At 39.7% G+C, this 20,371-nt stretch overlaps 1 protein-coding gene across 2 annotated transcripts; it reads left to right on the plus strand.

The window, feature by feature from the left end:
- The first annotated feature begins 1,961 nt into the window (after positions 1-1,961).
- On the plus strand, positions 1,962-19,570 carry LOC120533399 (zinc finger protein 501-like). Of its 2 annotated transcripts, none has more exons than XM_039760262.1 (3): positions 1,962-2,070; positions 13,189-13,550; positions 17,602-19,570. In XM_039760262.1, exons 2-3 carry the CDS (start codon positions 13,229-13,231, stop codon positions 18,837-18,839), a joined length of 1,560 nt encoding a protein of 519 aa, XP_039616196.1. In that variant the 5' UTR covers positions 1,962-2,070; positions 13,189-13,228; the 3' UTR covers positions 18,840-19,570. The 2 variants fall into 2 exon arrangements, with proteins under 2 accessions (XP_039616196.1, XP_039616195.1); XM_039760261.1 differs by lacking the exon at positions 1,962-2,070 and adding an exon at positions 10,317-10,463.
- Positions 19,571-20,371: the final 801 nt, after the last annotated feature.

Genomic DNA, 20,371 nt, shown 5'->3' on the forward strand with positions numbered 1-20,371 from the left:
GAAGAACATGAAGTCAAAATGAAAATTCTTCATCTTGAGTTGTCTATGAAAGAGAGAGAGATGAAGCAGCAGCAGTGTCAATTGTCTTTGGAACCAAACCTCAGTTAAATAAAAAAAATTTCCTGAAATTTTTTACCTGTCTATGCCAATCATTTATGTATCATTCAAGGCACATTTGTGAGAAGTGCTGCAAAGCAAAAGCATCTCTGTAAGCAAGTCCATTTCTGTCATTGGCTAGCTCAGGGATGGGGACATGTTGGTCATCATCTTCAAAATCAGGGTCTGGGCAGCCGCACCGTTTAAGAAAATTATGAAGCACTGCTGTTGCAATAATAACAATGCAGCACCTCCTAGGTTCAAACCGCAGTGTATTTCGGAGACACTGGAAACGATTCTTCCATACACCAAACATGCTCTATTAGCCCTCTGGTGAGAATGTGAGCTTGGTTATAGCGCTGTTGCTCTGGTCTGACTGGATGGGGATAAGGGGTGAACAAGAAGTTTGTCTGCGCACACCCACTGTCACCAAGTAGAATTCCAGAGTGTTGTCTTGCTTCAAACTGAGTATATAAAGAGGAGTTGTGGAAAATCCTTGAGTCATGAGTTGAACCTTTCCAGCGTGCAACAATATTGGACAACTGCATAGTGGGAGTGCACACTCCTTGTACATTTACTGAAAACCAGTTTTTACGATTTCTGAATTCCTCAGCATCTGCTGTAGAGGGACACTTGATGGGAATGTGGCAGCCATCGATACAACCAATGACTCCAGGGAAGTTCCCATATTCATAGAAATCTACCTTGCAGGTGGCCTGTTCAGCAGCATTTGGGAACTTGATGAAATCCTTTTTCAGTTCACATATAGCACTGCAGACTTTGTGTACTATTTTGCACACTGTTGAGTCACCTACACCACACAAATCCCCAGTTTCCCGATGGTAGGTTCCACATGCCAAAAACCTTAAGGTAATTAATATTTGTAAGGAAGGAGAAATAGGGGTGCCTCTGACTAAGTCACCTGTAAGCTTGGGCTGCAGCAAACCAATTATTTCTGTTGCATTTTCCTTTGACATACGGAAACGGTCAAGAAAATGTAAATCATCAAAATCATTTAGTGGGTTGCTCCTGTCTTTTAGCAACCTTCTTTCTGGTCTTGGTGGTGGTCTCTTACTGTAATTGAAATAGTCAAGGTAATCCATTTTTTGCTACTGTGGACGTGAGCCTTGAGGCAAGCAGTTTTTAATCTGAGGTTAAACCTGCTTCTGACCAGGTTTAATTTAAGACTTAATTTAGATCTGGATTAGGTCTAATTCTACTTCTAGAAATCCAATTGTTTAAGTCAAGACTAGTGCAAGTCTGAGACTATTGTAATCCATGTGTGAGAAAGCTACTTCAATAAATCCAGGTTTAAAATGACATTTAGTCTACGACTAGGCTTAATCCCCGTACGGGAAACCGGCCCTATGAGTTTAATTTTTCAGACCTTTGGATTAAATAACCAGAACAACTAGAAATTCAGAATGAATCTCGTGATGATGATAATGATGAATATCTTTAAAGCACTCATTGCCCATGTTAACACATATAAATACTTGGTGCATTCTAATACAAAACTTACCAAACGTAGTTATGTAATTTCTGCATTGACCAAGTCATACAAACTGGGCAGTAACAGCTTACTGGATTAGTCTTGGAGTTCAATTAAAACAAGAGCTTGTGTGGAAAAACCTGCAGCCACATGGCGTCCCTAGACTTGAGTTCGAGAAGCACTGATCTATTAAATTTGAAAGTGTCGCCCTCCTCTGTCCTCCTAAAGGGTCTCCCCTAACTTAATCCTACCATCAGTCCAGCCAGCTATAAGCGACCTTCACGAAGGTGCTGGTAAATCAAACAGAGCGAACGCGCGTGCTCGTAAACTGCAGTCACTGCAGTGACGTCATCAAGTAGCGACGATTAAACGGTGCATGAGTGTCTCTAATCTTGTGAGCAGTAAGCTGTAGAACTAACGGGATAGGAGCCTCTTTGCTGCGGAGTGAGCCGACTTTAAAACGTATCACACAGAGGCAGAAAGTAAGTGGTCTGTGTTCGGGGCCGTCACTTTGTGTGTGGGGGATTTTATTTTTCGCTTATGGCAGTCCTACAGCACGCGTCTTGAACGGCAGGTCGGTGTTTACTAAGAACTCTTCTCGACTGCCCGACTTGGCTTTTGTCTTTGGTTCACTTTTTGTATTTCACGTTCTCCTATTACATTAACCCTAACCCCAAACTTTAATCTGTATTCTTTATCATCTATTCCTTCAGCCGATGTCTAAGTGGGACTGCCGAATTCTTTGAGTTCGAGGAGCGGGCGATTTCATAAAGAAAAATCGCTGTCATCTCAGGATTTCTTTTTAAATTTAATGTATGACTTTAAACGCCCTGCGTTAACACGCAGTCTGGTTAACGACTCTCTCTGAAAGCAGTACGGCGGTAGAGGCTTTGTGTACCAAATATCCGTTAAATAAAACGTACAGCTTATTCCTACGAAGATCTGAGAGCAAAATGAAGTAAAGAGATCGGCGCGTTTACTTTTATCCGTTAAAAGAGCAGCACGAGTCAAGCTGTTTTACGATGACATGAATTCATTTTTGCCGGTATGACGATTTCATTTTTTCAGTTTAAGACAGGACGTCATTTTCCCATCAAGTTATGAAAGGTGTATTTTGATTATTCCAGTGGAATGAGAGGAGTATTTGTGCGATCATTTAGTTTAGGCTATGAAGCTGGATGAATGTTCATTAAATGCTTTGCATATTCCTAGAAAGTATAATATAAACATTGATATAACCAATTTCAGGTCTAAAACTGTCTGCATTATTTATTTAGTGCACAGATTTAAAAAGAAAAAATATATATATAAGCATTTGGCATTAAATGCCAATTAAAGTTGAAAAACCTTACCAAAGGAATCGAATTAGATTTATATTATTTTTTCTTTTGTTGGGAATGTAGACTTTAATGTAGTTGAGTGATTTCATGAATCATTGCATACAGAGTATATAACTGATTGTATTCTTCTGGAAAGCCTCATCTTAAGTCTATAAATTATGTAATTAATTACGTAGTGCTTATCTGAGCTACAGGAGACATTATCAAAATGTAACATTATGCAGCACCTTTTAAAGTTAGACCTCCACGTTTATAAAGTCATCTCTCTAAAAAGAGTTCAGAAATTCACAATGAAAAGGTGAGCGGTCCGCAGATTCTGTAGCCCGTTTACAGACCACACGAGCATCGCTTGCATCACTGAACTCACTCGTGTTGTGTTGTGTTAATCGAGTAGTAGCTGTGCAGTGCTTTAAACAGCAATTGTTTCCTTTTTGTTATTGTTAAGAAAACATATAAGAAAAGGGCCAGGTTGAGTCGACCATTGAAATGTCATCGAAGGTTCAGGTTTATGAATTAATAAGCACCTTCTTATTGCACTTCTTGTCCTATATGTTAACTCCATTTATGCAGTAGCTAATAAACTGTCTATTCATTACTCATATTTAAAGAGAGAGAGAAAATTCTGGGATAAGGTCACATACCATTTCATAGTCCCTTACTGAAGAAAGATTTGCAATTTTTACAAGTGAGAACAGTCAATCACACAGTGATTCTAATCTATATCTACCAGTGAATAAGTAAAATGCTATTAAATTGTAAAAGAAAAAAACAACAACTTCTCTTATGGGTAATAAGTGCATTGTCACAGAGAGAGAGAGATAAGGGTGTGTGAAGAATAATTATGTGTATAAAGCAAAGGCCAAATCATCAGAACTTGTTTAGGAATGGCAGCCAATGTTATAGGTCGCTCGCTTGTCTTTTAAGGGCCCAACAGAAGAAACTGTAAACCCCTAAATTTTCTAAAGTGAAATTGTTTTTGCTGTTCCAGTCACTGGGAGGATTTGTAACAAATCTTTTACTCCGTGTAATTATACAGTGGGTACGGAAAGTATTCAGACCCCCTTCAATTTTTCACTCTTTGTTATATTGCAGCCATTTGCTAAAATCGTTTAAATTAATTTTTTCCCTCATTAATTTACACACAGCACCCCATATTGACAGACAAATAAAAATAATTTTTGAAATTGTTGCAGATTTATTAAAAAAGAAAAACTGAAATATCACATGGTCCTAAGTATTCAGACCCTTTGCTCAGTATTTAGTAGAAGCCCCCTTTTGAGCTAATACAGCCAGGAGTCTTCTTGGGAAAGATGCAGCAAGTTTTTCACACCTGGATTTGGGGATCCTCTGCCATTCCTCCTTGCAGATCCTCTCCAGTTCTGTCAGGTTGGATGGTAAACGTTGGTGGACAGCCATTTTAGGTCTCTCAGAGATGCTCAATTGGGTTTAAGTCAGGGCTCTGGCTGGGCCATTCAAGAACAGTCACAGAGTTGTTGTGAAGCCACTCCTTCATTATTTTAGCTGTGTGCTTAGGGTCATTGTCTTGTTGGAAGGTAAACCTTTGGCCCAGTTTGAGGTCCTTAGCACTCTGGAGAAGGTTTTTGTCCATCATATCCCTGTACTTGACCGCGTTCATCTTTCCCTCGATTGCAACCAGTCGTCCTGTCCCTGCAGCTGAAAAACACCCCCACAGCATGAAGCTGCCACCGCCATGCTTCACTGTGGGGACTGTATTGGACAAGTGATGAGCAGTGCCTGGTTGTCTCCACACATACCGCTTAGAATTAAGGCCAAAAAGTCCTACCTTGGTCTCATCAGACCAGAGAATCTTATTTCTCACCATCTCAGAATCCTTCAGGTGTCTTTTAGCAAACTCCATGCAGGCTGTCATGTGTCTTGCACTGAGGAGAAGCTTCCGACAGGCCACTCTGCCATAAAGTTCTGACTGGTGGAGGGCTGCAGTGATGGTTGACTTTCTACAACTTTCTCCCATCTCCTGACTGCATCTCTGGAGCTCAGCTAAAGTGATCTTTGGGTTCTTCTTGACCTCTCTCACCAAGGCTCTTCTCCCCCGGTAGCTCAGCTTGGCCGGACGGCCAGCTCTAGGAAGGGTTCTGGTCGTCCCAAACGTCTTATTATGGAGGCCACTGTGCTCTTGGGAACCTTAAGTGCAGCAGAAATTTTTTTGTAACCTTGGCCAGATCTGTGCCTTGCCACAATTCTGTCTCTGAGCTCTTCGGGCAGTTCCTTTGACCTCATGATTCTCATTTGCTCTGACATGCATTGTGAGCTGTAAGGTCTTATATAGACAGACAGGTGTGTGGCTTTCCTAATCAAGTCCAATCAGTAGAATCAAACACAGCTGGACTCAAATGAAGGTGATCTCAAGGATGAGCAGAAGAAATGGAAAGCACCCGAGTTAAATATAGGAGTGTCACAGCAAAGGGTCTGAACACTTAGGACCAGGTGATATTTCAGTTTTTCTTTTTTAATAAATCTGCAACAATTTCAAAAATCCTTTTTTTTCTGTCAATATGGGGTGCAGTGTGTACATTAATGAGGAAAAAAATTAATTTAAATGATTTTAGCAAATGGCTGCAATATAACAAAGAGTGAAAAATTGAAGGGGGTCTGAATACTTTCCGTACCCACTGTAAATGTGGTTTAATGTGGAGAAATCGGTGCAATCTATTCTTTAATAAATCCTTTTTAACTTTGACTTGTGTTTTTTTTTATATGCAATTGAAAAGAATCTTCTCTGACGTCACAGAATAATAATTGGGAGCTTCTAGTAGAAAACAGACATCGGATGCTCTTCATAACCCCACTGCTGTACTGGTGGTACTCTGACTTGAACAGACGGGCCACTAGTCAGCCAAGCATTGCGTCTCTTCTGTATATTATTGGTAATTGACATACAGTTTGAAATAATCCTATTTTTTATGTTGTTATGGATTTTAGTCCCACACAATCTCTTTAACTAGTTTAGTACTAGTTCAACTGACATCACCTTTTTTTCAAGGTATGTAGTTATTGTTGAAGAATAAAGTTGTATTAATAAGCTAATTGTCAGACAGTCATTTCCAAACCCGCTATATCTTAACATGGGGGGTGGGGGGTTACGGGGTCTGCTGGAGCCAATCCCAGCCAGCACAGGGTGCAAGGCAGGAACAAATCCTGGGGCAGGTTACCAGCCCACCGCAATGCACATACACACAACAAGTACACACTAGGGACAATTTAGGATCATCAATGCACCTAACCTGCATGTCTTTGGGCTGTGGGAGGAAACCGGAGTACCTGAAGGAAACCCACACAGACACGGGGAGAACATGCAAACTCCACGCAGGGAGGACCGGGAAGTGAACCCAGGTCTCCTAACTCCAAGGCAGCAGCGCTGCCACTTCGCCACCGTGGCTAATTGCGTATTTTAAATGAACAATAATGCCTTTAAAGAAGCTTTTGTTAAGTCACATGTTAAGAATTTGAAAACATAAGAGAAAGGAGATGTTGGGTTTCCTTGATGGACGCCTCTTTCAGCATTAAATCTTTGTGATGTCCCATTGGCAAAGTGAACTGAACTATTGATACTTCTAGAGAAATTGAATGGTTTTGAGAAATAAATTGGCTAAATATATAATGTAGGAATGAAAGAAAAATGAAGTATGGCTAATTGTGTCAAAATGTTTTGTAAAAATTAAGGAAACCGTTTATTGTGTAAACATCTTGCCATTTATGATAAACAATAAGGTCCGTTATGAGACTTTTTTTTCTTTTTATAAAAATATGTGGCACTCTTTTATTAAGAGACACACTAAGATTCTCCATTAATGTTGTCTAAGGTCTACTTTATGCCATCTAGCCAAGATTGAAGCAATAATTTTATAATAATGATTAAGCAGGGTGATGGGGCACCAGTTGCCACTTAACTGAGTTTTGTGACTGACATTGTGATCTGAGGATTATTACGCCTTGTTTCATTCTTCACTAGTGAAAGATTCCTCTTAAACTGCTAGTAGAAATGTGTAACAATTTTGTCAGTGAATGCCTCATAAAATTCTTCTGTTAACCCATCTTTAAATGAAGGCTTCATTTTTGTTATTTTCATTATTTGTAAATTTAAGAATGCTTAATTTGTTTAAAAGTATTTTTTTTTTCATGGCATAAGTTCCTAAATTTCCTATTCATAATACTCTTAGTTGAATCAGACAGCTGAGAGCTTACATGGTGATTAGTGCCGCTATAAAAATCAACAACAAGCCTCGTACACAATTCATTGGTGTCACTGCCGGATGTTTCCTTAAATGTCAGCTCAGTCTTCTTGTGTCGTTCTGCACTTCTTCTTTTAATCAAATCCAATTAAATATTTACTGTTTTTTTATTTTCTACTACTTCCATCCTTTTTGTCTCCATCTTATTTTCTCTTTTCCCTTTAAGAATTCTTTTAGGTCACTTTGTAATCTTTAATGCTTATTTGTATTACACTTTCCATTTCATCTTTATTAAAAGCTGTAATTCTTTCCCACATAATATAATCCTTAGTTTTTTAGATGCCATCCTCTATCCCGTTTTAATTGCCATTCATCTAATTCTGTGTTTTGATATTTCGTAGTGTTTCCCACATGGTGTAGTTTTTCACTGCTAAATTCTACTATTTATTTATCAATAAATTAAATAAAAATATGCAAGTTCTGCAACCAAGCCAATAATCTTTTTTTATTATTATTATTATTATTTATTTATTGATTGATTGATTTTTATTAAAAGCAGGGAACATTCCATACAGTCAAGTCAACCCCCGCCCAAGAGAAACAGAGGATGGCCAAAAACCAGAGCAAATCTTTAAAAGCAGTGAAGAGTATCCTTTTCCCTGATAGAGATGCTTCTTCTAAAATGTTATTGATTAGATCCTGCCAGATTTTTATAAAAAGTTTTGAACAGATCCTCTGAGTGAGACTTTGATTTTTTTTCCCAATTAAATATTATTATTAATAATAATGATTCTTTATTTATTTATCACATACATAGTTATACAGGACAACACGCAGTGAAATGCATCTTTCCGCATACCCCTTGGGGTCAGAGCGCAAGGTCAGCCATTGTACAGCGCCACTGGTCGAGGGCCCAGCAGAGTAGCATCTCTTTTGGCAGTGACCGGGATTTCAGATAGTATCGGAAATTACTCACCTACTCACTTAAAGGTGGTGGGTTGGGATTCTTCCAGTTGAGTAAGATAAGTCTACATGCCAATAGTGTAGTAAAGACAATTATGGTTTGTTTGTCCTTCTCCACTTTAAGCTACTCTGTGAGCCCACCAAACACAGCTGTTAGTGGATTAGGAAGGATTGTGACACCCAGGCTGTCTGAATGGCATGTAAAGATTTTGGTCTAAAATGATGTTAATTTTGTGCCGCCCCAAAACATATGGCCCAATGAGGCTGGATTTGATGGGGGGGCAAAGCTTTATCTATGGTGAGAAGAAGGAATATGCTCTTAAAGTTCGATTTAAAAATATCCAATGGGTCAGATAAGTTATGATCCATGACAAACTGTTTAATTATTTTTACAGTATTAGATGTTATCGCCACTGTAGCTGAAGACCTATACATGTCTGGATTAAAACCACAATTAAAGTCTCCAGTCATTATACGTTTATGAGTGTTCACTTTAGGAATGGATACAGATGCGTTTTGGATGAAATCAATATCATCCACATTAGTTGCATAGAGATTTATCAAAATCGTTTTAGTATTAAATAAATTACCCATCACCATCACATATCGCCTTTCAGGATCATATGCTGCTGTTGATACTACAAATTAAATTGTTTTGTGTATTAAGATTCCTGCACCTCTAGTTTTGTTTGTATAACTGGAGTGAAATATTTAGCCATTCCAATCTCTTTGCAGCTTAAACTGGTCCTTGCTTATTAACACTTGAATCCCTGAATCCTGAGAAAATATTTGTAATGCCGCGCCACCTTCATTTTACTTGAAGCTCCTCCTCACTGTGCCAGTTGTGCACTGATAACCTCCTTTGTTTTGCAAATGTGTGAATTGGCCGCAGGCAGGCAGCCTGTTATCTCATCCCGAGAAACCCCACCCCCCCCAATCGAGGCAGCTAAAGTCAAACAATAAATTCTCCCAGCTCACTATATCTGGGAGTTCGGTGTCTGGAGTTGTATAAGGAAATTTATATCGTTATTTAAAATACATACATTTCATGTATATTCCGTGTCTACAACAATCTGTGTAAATGTAGGATGACAGGAAATGCGATGCAAGAAATGTTGAACATAACTAAAACAGAATTTTTTTTCATATATTATAGCAATAACCACAAAATGTTGACGTGAAGTGTATAGTGTATGAAGACTGCAGTCCAAATATAAAATAAGCATTTTCACAAAAGTTCTGACAAAACAAGTGTGTTTTTATTCAAGATTAAAACTGAAGAAATTGTTAAATTTACATGTTACTGTCAATATGTTAAAACTGAAACCCAAATATCAATCGATATGAAGTAAAGACGTTTGCATGTTTCGCAGTGGACATGCAGCGGTCTCACTGATATCTGCTTGGCTAGCGCAGGGGTAAGGACTGCTCCTTCGTAATGAAGACTTTTCAGGTTCGATCCCAGGTCCTCCCTGCATTTATCACTTTGAGTGGTGAGCTGCTATCAATTTTACATTTATATAATTAAAACATTTAGTTTAAACAAAGTTTTCTTTAACCTGTAGTTTGTTGAAACCGACAGTCTGGCTTCTCGGTTTTAAGGTCTTCGGTCCATGTATGCGGTAAGCTGCCGAGGTCTCGCTGTCTGATTTAAAGCCCCTCTCCAGTTACTGTATTTTCGAGAATAGTTCAGCTATGAATTTCCCTGGGTTTGGACCATCACGGTTTTCTGGGAGACCTTCGATTCTGATATTATTCCTTCTGCACCCGTCTTCCAGTGCAGCGAGTCTGTCTCCCTGCACTTTGTATTCTGATTCTGCAGCTGTTGCTTTTTCGTCAGCGGTGGAAGTCCGCTATTTCAGAACAAGTTGTTAACATTTGCTTAATGTCTTCAAGCTTAGCACCAAGTGCTCTAATTGTATTCTCAACCTTACTCATATATTCCTGTATTTTTTTTTTTTTCTCTCAACTTTTTCTAGAATGTTTTTAAAGGTTGCAGTAAAGTTATCACTTAAATGTTTCTTCTGGTCTTTTATATCCTAAAGCAGCTTCTCATTTCTCATGTTTGTATCCTTTATATCCCTCATATCTCTTGAGTGAGGTCATAATTGTGGTAATTGTTTCCTTCAGCTTGGACAGTTTGTTTTGGTCTTCTCCACGTGTCGTAGGCAGAGTTGCGAGTCCAGTTAGAGTTGATGCCACTGACTCAGTGAGGCCGTGCTCAGTTCCAATGAACCACCTGGAATTGATGAATACTCCTGACCCGACTCATTTGCAGTTTGGTTCCCACTGTCGCTGTCGGATGGAGCAGATGCTACAGTGTCAGGTCCCAGCAGATCTGTTCCTTTGCTTCTGTTCCAGGTCAGTCTCTGGCAGGTCAAACCTTAAACTTGAACTTCAGGCCGGTTTAGACTTTAATGAAGCTTTCGTTGCCTTTTCTTTTTTCTTTCTGAGCCCTTTGTTCTGCTACTCATACAGTCAAAGTGAACCGTATTTGAAACCTTTGGAATGATCTGGTTTACTGCATGAATTGGTCATAAAAAGTGATCTGATCTTCATCTTGGGTCCCAGGTACTGATATACACAATGAGCTTAAGACAATGACACACAAAAAATTCTAATCTTTCATGTCTTTATTTTACAAACGCATTCAACGTTCACAGTGGTAGTGAAAAAAATTGGGGGACCTTGGGATTTAATAACTGGTTGACCCTCTTTTGGCAGCAATGACCTTAACCAGGCGCTTCCTGTGACTGCAGATCAGACCTGCACATCGTGCGGGGGGAGTTTGAGCCCATTCTCCCTTAACTCTTCCGTATTCTTTGGTTGTCTTCTGTATGTGGATCTCTCTCTTCAAGTCATTCAATAGGATTGAGATCTGGGCCACTCCAAAAGACACAGTTTGTTGTTCTGAAGCTATTTGATTGTGAATTTGCTGCAATGTTTGGGGTCATTGTCCTGTTGCATCACCCAGCCTCTTCTGAGCTTAAGTTGACGGACAGACACCCTCACATTATCCTGGAGAATTTGTTGATAAACTTGTGAATTCATTTCCACTCAATGATGGCAAGCTGTCCAGGCCCTGATGCAGCAAAGCAGGCCCAAATCATGATGTTCCCTCCACCATACTTTACTGTAGGGATGATGTTTTGATGTTGATGTGTAGTGCCCATATTACGCCAAATGAAGTTCCTCCCAAATAGTTCAATTTTGGTTTCATCACTCCACAAAACATTTTCCCAGTACATTTGTGGAGTGTCCAAGTGCTCTTTCACAAACTTCAGGCGTTCACCAATGTTCTTTTTTGATAGCAGTGGCATCCTTCTTGGTGTCCTGCAATGGACTTATTTCTTGTTCAATGTTTTGTGTATACTTGACTCCTGAACAGAGATGTTAGCCAGTTCTGATGACTTCTTCAAGTCATTTGCTGTCACTCTAGGGTTCTTCTTGACCTCATTGCTGACTTTGCGTTGTGCTCTTGGGGTCATCTTGGCAGGGCGCCCACTTCTAGGCAGAGTAGCCACAATACCAAATTGTCTCCATTTATAGACCACTTGCCTAACAGTAGACTGATGAATATCTCAAATCTCGGAGATGACTTTGTAATCCTTTCCAGCCTTATGTAGATGAACAATTCTCAATCGTAGCTCTTCAGATAGCTCTGTTGTGTGAGGCGTGACTCCCATCTGGATATGCTTCTTGTCAAAAGCTCAAACTCAAACTTTATGGTGTTTTTGATCAATTAAAGTCATTCCAGGCCACACCTCTGAACTCATTCCATTAAATGGACTCCAGGTGTGCGAAATTCAGACTGCAATGAGCTTTTTAAAAAGTCATTATCTTAGGGTTCACTTACTTTTTCCAACCTTCAGTTTCACAGTTTGAATGATTTATTCAATATGGTCAAAAATTTTCTGAAAATCTGTGTATCTTTAGTTATAGGAGACTGTGTTTGTTCATTATTGTGACTGACATGAAGATACGACCCTGTTTTATATGGGAATTAGACATAAATAGAGAGAATTCCTAGGGGTTCACATACTTTTTACTGTGACTGTATATACTGTATCTGTCAGGATTTAGTGAAAAATGGACTGTCCTACCTTTATTTATTTATTTTTTAATACTAAGGCTTTGTTTTGAAGTACTCTGCTCAGGCAGAAATTGCAGAAAAATGCCCTCAAGGTGTAATATTCTTTGATAAACACCTAAGGGTACTATGTAAATCTTTGTTTAAAAAAAAAAAAAAGCACAGGATTGCCTTGTGTATTAAGAGACTGGTGGAATGTGAGCAGATTTAGATATGTACAGTATATAAAACAGGCGATTGTGACATGTATTTCTATATTCAGTCCCCTGTGCAAAAATGATGGCAAGTTGGTGCCTGTTAAAAGATCCATGAGGTGTCTGGTTTTATACCCGGGCTGTCAAACTGAATGCTGCTATTCACATACAATTTAAATGCATTGGAAAAAAAAATCTTCTCTGACTGCAAAAATTAACCTTTCAGTGTGTAAAGCAAAAAAAAAGTGTGCCTGACTATACCTAGCTTGTGATGTGTAAACTTCCTAAAGATGTTCTGCTCCTCCTCCTCATCATCAAGGAATTTAAGTTCTATGTCACAAGAATCACCTTGTATTGCCAATGTCTAATATGTCTGCTCCATTTCATGCTTGACTGCCATTGCACCTGACCCTGACTGTCACCTCGTCCTTTGTGAATGTTGAGCCCATATGACAGCACCGCACAGCTTCTTTTTTTTTTTTTATTTGAGCTGAGCCCGACTGAGTTATTTGGGTCCACCAAGTTCTTTCCAGCACACATCGATTCCCAGGCCAGACTCCAGACAATGGCTGTGATGTTTCAAGTAAGGTTCACTTTGATATAATTAGAATATTCATGAGAGTGACGATGTATTTTTCTGTTTGACCACGCCCCCATAGACCCTATCAATAACCCCACCAGGAGCATGCATCTCCAGCCAGCCAAGCTTAAAAGATATAAACTGTGACTGAACAGTTGCCACTAAAATAAATATTAGTTTTAAATGATGCTGTTTTGATGTAATTAAATCCTGTTCTTTCAGGAGCAAAGAAGCAGCAGCTGCGATTTACTGTAATGCCAAGATGGACGTGAAAGTGGAGACGTGCGAAGATGACATAAATACCACAGAGGTAATGACTGTAAATGTTAAGGATGAGGACTGTGGAAAGGGGTGTGCCCACCCTAAACAGGGCAGTCACCGCATAAAGGACGAGGATTGTGAACCGGGGTCAGTGTGCATCAAAGAAGAGGCAGAGGAGATGACTGTCAACACTCAGTTGCACAAACCTAAAAGTGTGACGCCTGTCGACGTCAAGGTGAGGTCTGACGGGAAGAGGAATGAGGAGATTCCATCTGATGGGACTGAAGAAGATCAACCATCACCTACACATCAATCTGATGAAAGTAAGTGTGAAGTAAAAATACTTGTAGGTTTTGGGGGTGAAAGGGAAGTTTAAAATGAAATGCTCAGAGGTTTAATGTTTTATTGTAGCAAGTGAGGACATTGGTTTTTGTTAATTGCTAACTTAGCAAGCAAAATATTTTGTATTTTGGACAGTTTTTATGGAATTGGGCCTAAATTTTGGTGGGTGGTGGTGTTTTTGATTAGCTGTGCTCTGTTTTGTCATCATTTTCAAGTGTGTTGTGTTTAAGAGAAATGCTTCTGGCAAGTATGTGTTTTGTTCACTTCCTTTATCGTAAGAAACAAACATTTTACTGATGCCAGCAAACAATTCTTTATTACACTTGCTTCAGTGTGGATGATTTAGTCTGCCCCAAAACTGTCATACAGCTAATATTTATAACTGTGGCAAAGCAAACCAAAAACATTACTGACATCTAGTGGTCATTGTACAACACCTATCAATACATCCCCTTTCCTTTATGTATAAACTAGCTGAGTATGGTCTTCAGGCCAAAAAAGAACCCAAAGACTCCTGAGCAGTCAGTTTTACTCTATTCGTGAACTTAGAGAGGCATCCGCTAACTATTTGGTGTGACCACCCTTTGCCTTCAAAACAGCATCAATTCTTATAAGTACACTTGCACACAGTTTTTGAAGGAACTCGGCTGGTAAGTTGTTGCAAACATCTTGGAGAACTAACCACAGATCTTCTGTGGATGTAGGCTTCCTCACATCCTTCTGTCTCTTCATGTAATCCAAGACACACTCGATGATGTTGAGATCAGGGCTCTGTGGGGGCCATACCATCACTTCCAGGACTTCTTGTTCTTCTTTACGCTGAAGATAGTTCTTAATGACTTTGCCTGTATGTTTGGGGTCGTTGTCCTGCTGCAGAATAAATTTGGGGCCAATCATACGCCTCCCTGATGGTATTGCATGATGGATAAGTATCTGCCTGTATTTCTCAGCATTGAGAACACCATTAATCCTGACCAAATCTCCAACTCCATTTGCAGAAATGCAGCCCCAAACGTTCAAGGAACCTCCACCATGCTTCATTGTTGCCTGCAGACACTCATTATTGTACCGCTCTCCAGCCCTTTGATGAACAAACTGCCTTCTGCTACAGCCAAATATTTCAAATTTTGACTCATCAGGCCAGAGCACCTGCTGCCATTTTTCTGCACCCCAGTTCCTATGTTTTTGTGCATACTTGTGTCACTTGGCCTTGTTTCCATGTTGGAGGTATGGCTTTTTGGCAGCAACTCTTCCATGAAGATCACTTCTGGCCAGACTCCTCCGGACAGTAGATGGGTGTACCTGGGTCCCACTGGTTTCTGCCAGTTCTGAGCTGATGGCACTGCTGGACATCTTCCGATTTCGAAGGGTAATAAGCTTGATGTGTCTTTCATCTGCTGCACTAAGTTTCCTTGGCCGACCACTGCGCTCTACGATCCTCAACGTTGCCCGTTTCTTTGTGCTTCTTCAAAAGAGCTTGAACAGCACATCTTGAAACCCCAGTGTGCTTTAAAATCTTTGTCTTGGAGAGACCTCGCTGATTCAGTATAACTACCTTGTGTCTTGTTGCTGTGCTCAATCTTGCCATGACGTGAAACTGTCTTCCACAACCTCACCTTGGTAGCAGAGTTTGGCTGTTCCTCACCCAGTTTTAAGCCTCCTACACAGCTGTTTCTGTTTCAGTTAATGACTGTGTTTCTAACCTGCGTGTGACATTGATGATCATTAGCACCTGTTTGGTATAACTGGTTGATCATACACCTGACTAGAATCCTACAAAATCCCTGACTTTGTGCAAGTGTACCTATAAGAATTGATGCTGGTTTGAAGGCAAAAGGTAGTAACACCAAATATTGATTTGATTTAGATTTTCCTTTTGTTCGCTCACTTTGCATTTTGTAGATTGATAAAAAATAAACAATCGTTATTTATATTCCTGAAAGCATTTCTTTGTTTACAGCATTTTTTCACACCTGCCTAAAACTTTTGCACAGTATATATTTATGTATTTATTTATTTGGCATTTATGGTATTATAACCGGTAACCTTCCGATTGCCAGTGCAGATCCCTAGCCTCAGAGCCACCACTCCGCTTAGATTGTTCCTTTTTTCTTTCTTTTAACTTTGAAGAACAGCGCTTGGCAAAGTGGATTTTGCCACTGCACTTGGAGCACTCTTTTCCAAATGCTGGGCATTGTTTTGCCTTATGCTGTAATCCACAATGCTTGCATCTGAACACTTCATCCGATTGTGTCGTCAATGATGGTGTCTCTCTTTTCTTTAAAGGACATGGCAGCAATTTTACAGAATTCAACGGCGACATTAGTTACTATTTCATGAAGTGTTTTTGCATGTTGCTTCTGTGAAAGAAAAATGAACTGCTTGCAAGCTGCTAAGGGCTAAAAGCTAGCAAAGCTGTTTTGCTCTAATGGCAGGTTATTCATACAGGGCGTCTGTCATAAGACAGGGTGCAGTAAGCTAACTGGTCACTGGAAGCATAAAAGGAACTGCCTGCCTTCATTCGGCGAGCTAGAGTTGAGAGGAAGAGGGCCAAAGCTTTCTGGAGGATTAGTGGAGGAAGAAGGAGTCAGAGACATAGAGAAGAAGAGAAAGAAAGTTCTATGTGTACCTGTTGGTGGTTTTCTGTACTGTGTTGTGCAGGTGGGAAACTTGGAAAACGTCTCCCAGACCAAAATAAAACGCCTGTGTGCTTGGATCTTGTGGCTGGTGTCTGTCTGTGTTAAGTTTGGGGAGCTAGTGTGCCCCCTTATGACCACAATAGATATACAGTGGGTACGGAAAGTATTCAGACCCCCTTCAATTCACTCTTGGTTATATTGCAGCCATTTGCTAAAATCATTTAAATTAATTTTTTTCCTCATTATTGTACACACAGCACCCCATATTGACAGAAAAAAAAAATTTTTTGAAATTGTTGCAGATTTATTAAAAAAGTAAAACTGAAATATCACCTGGTCCTAAGTATTCAGACCCTTTGCTCAGTATTTAGTAGAAGCACCCTTTTGAGCTAATACAGCCATGAGTCTTCTTGGGAAAGATGCAACAAGTTTTTCACACCTGGATTTGGGGATCCTCTGCCATTCCTCCTTGCAGATCCTCTCCAGTTCTGTCAGGTTGGATGGTAAACGTTGTTGGACAGCCATTTTTAGGTCTCTCCAGAGATGCTTAATTGGTTTAAGTCGGGGCTCTGGCTGGGCCATTCAAGAACAGTCACAGAGTTGTTGTGAAGCCACTCCTTCGTTATTTTAGCTGTGTGCTTAGGGTAATTGTCTTGTTGGAAGGTAAACCTTCGGCCCAGTCTGAGGTCCTTAGAACTCTGGAGAAGGTTTTTGTCCAGGATATCTCTGTACTTGGCCGCATTCATCTTTCCCTCGATTGCAACCAGTCGTCCTGTCCCTGCAGCTGAAAAACACCCCCACAGCATGATGCTGCCACCGCCATGCTTCACTGTGGGGACTGTATTGGACAAGTGATGAGCAGTGCCTGGTTGTCTCCACACACTGAGGAGAGGCAAGACACATGACAGCCCGCATGGAGTTTGCTAAAAGACACCTGAAGGACTCTGAGATGGTGAGAAATAAGATTCTCTGGTCTGATGAGACCAACATAGAACTTTTTGGCCTTAAGTCTAAGCGGTATGTGTGGAAACAACCAGGCACTGGTATACCCACTGTATACTTTGTGTGTATATTTTATATTTATTTATTTATTTATATTATTTAACTAACCTTTTAATATTTGTGTTTTATACCCTTTATTTTTTTCTATGATATATTTGAAGCTAGTGTGGAGTGCACTGGGCATTTAAGTGGAATTGATGTTAATTTAATTCTTAGGAGGTGACTATTTGTAATACAGAATTCAAAATTTAAGTACCGATGTTGGCTTGTCACTGTGCGTTTGGCTTATTTCAACAGGAATAAACTATTCCTGCTAAATGATTTCCCTTCTTGGTAAAGATCTAAACATTTTATGTTTGTATTAATATTGTGCATTGGTATGTTTCTACAGATTTACAAGACACTGGCACCATCTGCTTATCTTCATATCCTCTCACATCTCTGCAGTGCACAACAAAGCAAACGCGACAAAATGAAAATATGAAGATATTAATATCTGGATCACAGCTTTGGACCAAGGCCATTTTGCACTGGAGTTCGCTGCCTGATTTGAAACTAACCAGGACAGATAATATGAGCACTCAACCACAGAAGAAAAATTCTAATTCTTCCGCTTTGTCCTTTTCAGAAGAGCAGAGGGAAAGGTTTGAACAGAAATGTAAATCCAATGATAAGCAGAACAGTTCTACAAGAATGAAGCTGTCTTGCTGTTCTGAACTTGGTGAACAATTTGGTGACGATGGCAGTCCTCAGTTACAGACAAAGATTCCCACTGGTCAGAAGGCATATTGCTGTTATGAATGTGGAAAAGAATTCACCACCAGTAGCTCTCTTAAGCGGCACACAAGAATTCACACTGGAGAGAAGCCATATTGCTGTTTTGAATGTGGAAAAGAATTCACTGCCAGTGGAACTCTTAAGCAGCACACACGAATCCACACGGGCGAGAAACCATTTTGTTGTTCTGAGTGTGGTAAACAATTTGTTAACAATAGCAGCCTGCAGTTACACACAAGAACTCACACCGGTCAGAAGGCATATTGCTGTTATAAATGTGGAAAGAAATTCACGACCAGTGGTTCTCTTAAGCGGCACACGAGGATTCACACCGGAGAGAGGCCGTATTGCTGTTTTGAATGTGGAAAAGAATTCACCACCAGTGGGATTCTTAAGCGGCACATAAGAATTCACACTGGAGAGAAGCCATATTGCTGCTCTGAGTGTGGAAAGGAATTCACCACTAGTGGTACTCTTAAGCGGCACAGGAGAATTCGCACTGGACATAAACCGTTTTGCTGTTCTGAATGTGGCAAGCACTTTGTTAACAGTAGCAATTTTCAATTACACAAAAGAATTCACACCGGAAATAAGCCGTATTGCTGTTCCGAATGTGGAAAACAATTCTTACAAATTGGCCACCTTCAGACACATGCAAGAATTCACACTGGACAGAAGCCATACTGCTGCTCTGAATGTGGAAAAGAATTCTCACAAATCGGCCACCTTCAGAAGCACACATTAATACATAATGGAGAGAAACCACACTGTTGTGCCGAGTGTGGAAAACAATTCACCACCAGCGGTACTCTCAAGCAACACACAAGAATTCATACAGGAGAAAAGTCCTGATTCACAGGACTAATGAAAAGAAACTTCCAGGCCTGTGCTGACATCCTACCAATTACCATAAAACAAACAGAAAAAAAATTAATTTGGGAACAAAACTGATGCTACATTGAGCCTCCTCTTTGAATTTAAGGGGACAGCAGTGTAACAGAACTGCTGCAACTAAGGAGAGTGGTTCCATTCTGTTCTGGTAGTAAGCACACCTAGACATTTTGGGTGAGTTAATCCCACGAGAATGTGGCAAATTATTTATTTACAGTGGTGACCCTCAGAATTCAACCTGCTAAGAAAATCTCCTGCCCCAGTCAGTGCAGCTAACCTCCAGATGGCTTAGCAGAGAGGACCAGAGACTAAGGGACAAACGCCTAATGAGAGACATAAAGCAGCTTGATTACTCCATTGGAAAATCTGTAACATACCAGTTGCCACACCATAGATGTATTGGTTACCTACTCCAGACAGAATTATGGAAAATTAGAATCTGCTGATTACTTTGGACCAATTCTAATATACAGAAAAACTGAAGCTCATAAACCATATATCCTTATAAAAGAAAATGCGTGGATAATTTAACTATCAGTCCACAAAATGAGGGGTTTTTACAGGCAACATCAGTGTTAAACCATGCTCTCCCAGTAAATGTAGGAAAATAAAGCTCAATAAAGTATCCAAGTAATAGGTGAGGCTTATTCAAAAATTAAAAGAAAAGCCAAGCAAACTGACACCTTTTATTGGCTAACTAAAAAGACCAATAAAAGGTGTCATTTTGCTTGGCTTTTCACTACATTCATAATGGCTAACACGGTACAACACCCTAGTACTTCAAAAATTTTAAAAATCGGAAGTAACCTCCCCTCGACTTTCTTGTATACGCAGACATAGGGATGAGTCGATCAAATGAGTAAACTGAAAAAAGAAATGGTAATATTATTTTTTACCTTATTGTTTTTAAGGGTTCTATGTTGGCATAATATTTTAAGATGTAAATGAAGCACATTTCGAATAATGTCTTTTAACTACGCGTTTATGTTTGTATTGAATACGAACAAAAATGTGAATTGCCAGGGAATCACGATGTGGACTCAACAGGTAAAGATTCCCATTACCCTTTTGTGGCGGGTTCAATATGCTATATGTGCGTTTTATAGTACGTATTTACAATCAACGGGTAGTTGGTACACCCAGAAGAGTGAATTTAATAAATATATTAATATTAGCAAAATACCCACGCTTCGTAGCGGAGAAGTACTGCTTTAAAATTTTTATTAAGAAGAAAATTAAACCTTTTTAAACTGAGGGAAAATATACCAATAATTATTTGTTAAGGATCTCTTTGTATACCACATTGTGAGTTCGCCTTCCGGTTGTAATATGACCAAGCTGTGCGCTGAGCTTACTGTTGAGCATATAACGTACAGTTGGCCATGTGAACAGTAATCTTGTCTCAAATCTCACAGCTTGGATTGCTGCTGTCATAATCGGTTTGAGTTTCATGATTTGTTTCAATTACGACAGTATTTGCAGGACTTGTGTTG

The sequence above is a fragment of the Polypterus senegalus genome, chromosome 8 (genome assembly GCF_016835505.1).
Source record: "Polypterus senegalus isolate Bchr_013 chromosome 8, ASM1683550v1, whole genome shotgun sequence".
NCBI classification, from domain to species: domain Eukaryota; kingdom Metazoa; phylum Chordata; class Cladistia; order Polypteriformes; family Polypteridae; genus Polypterus; species Polypterus senegalus.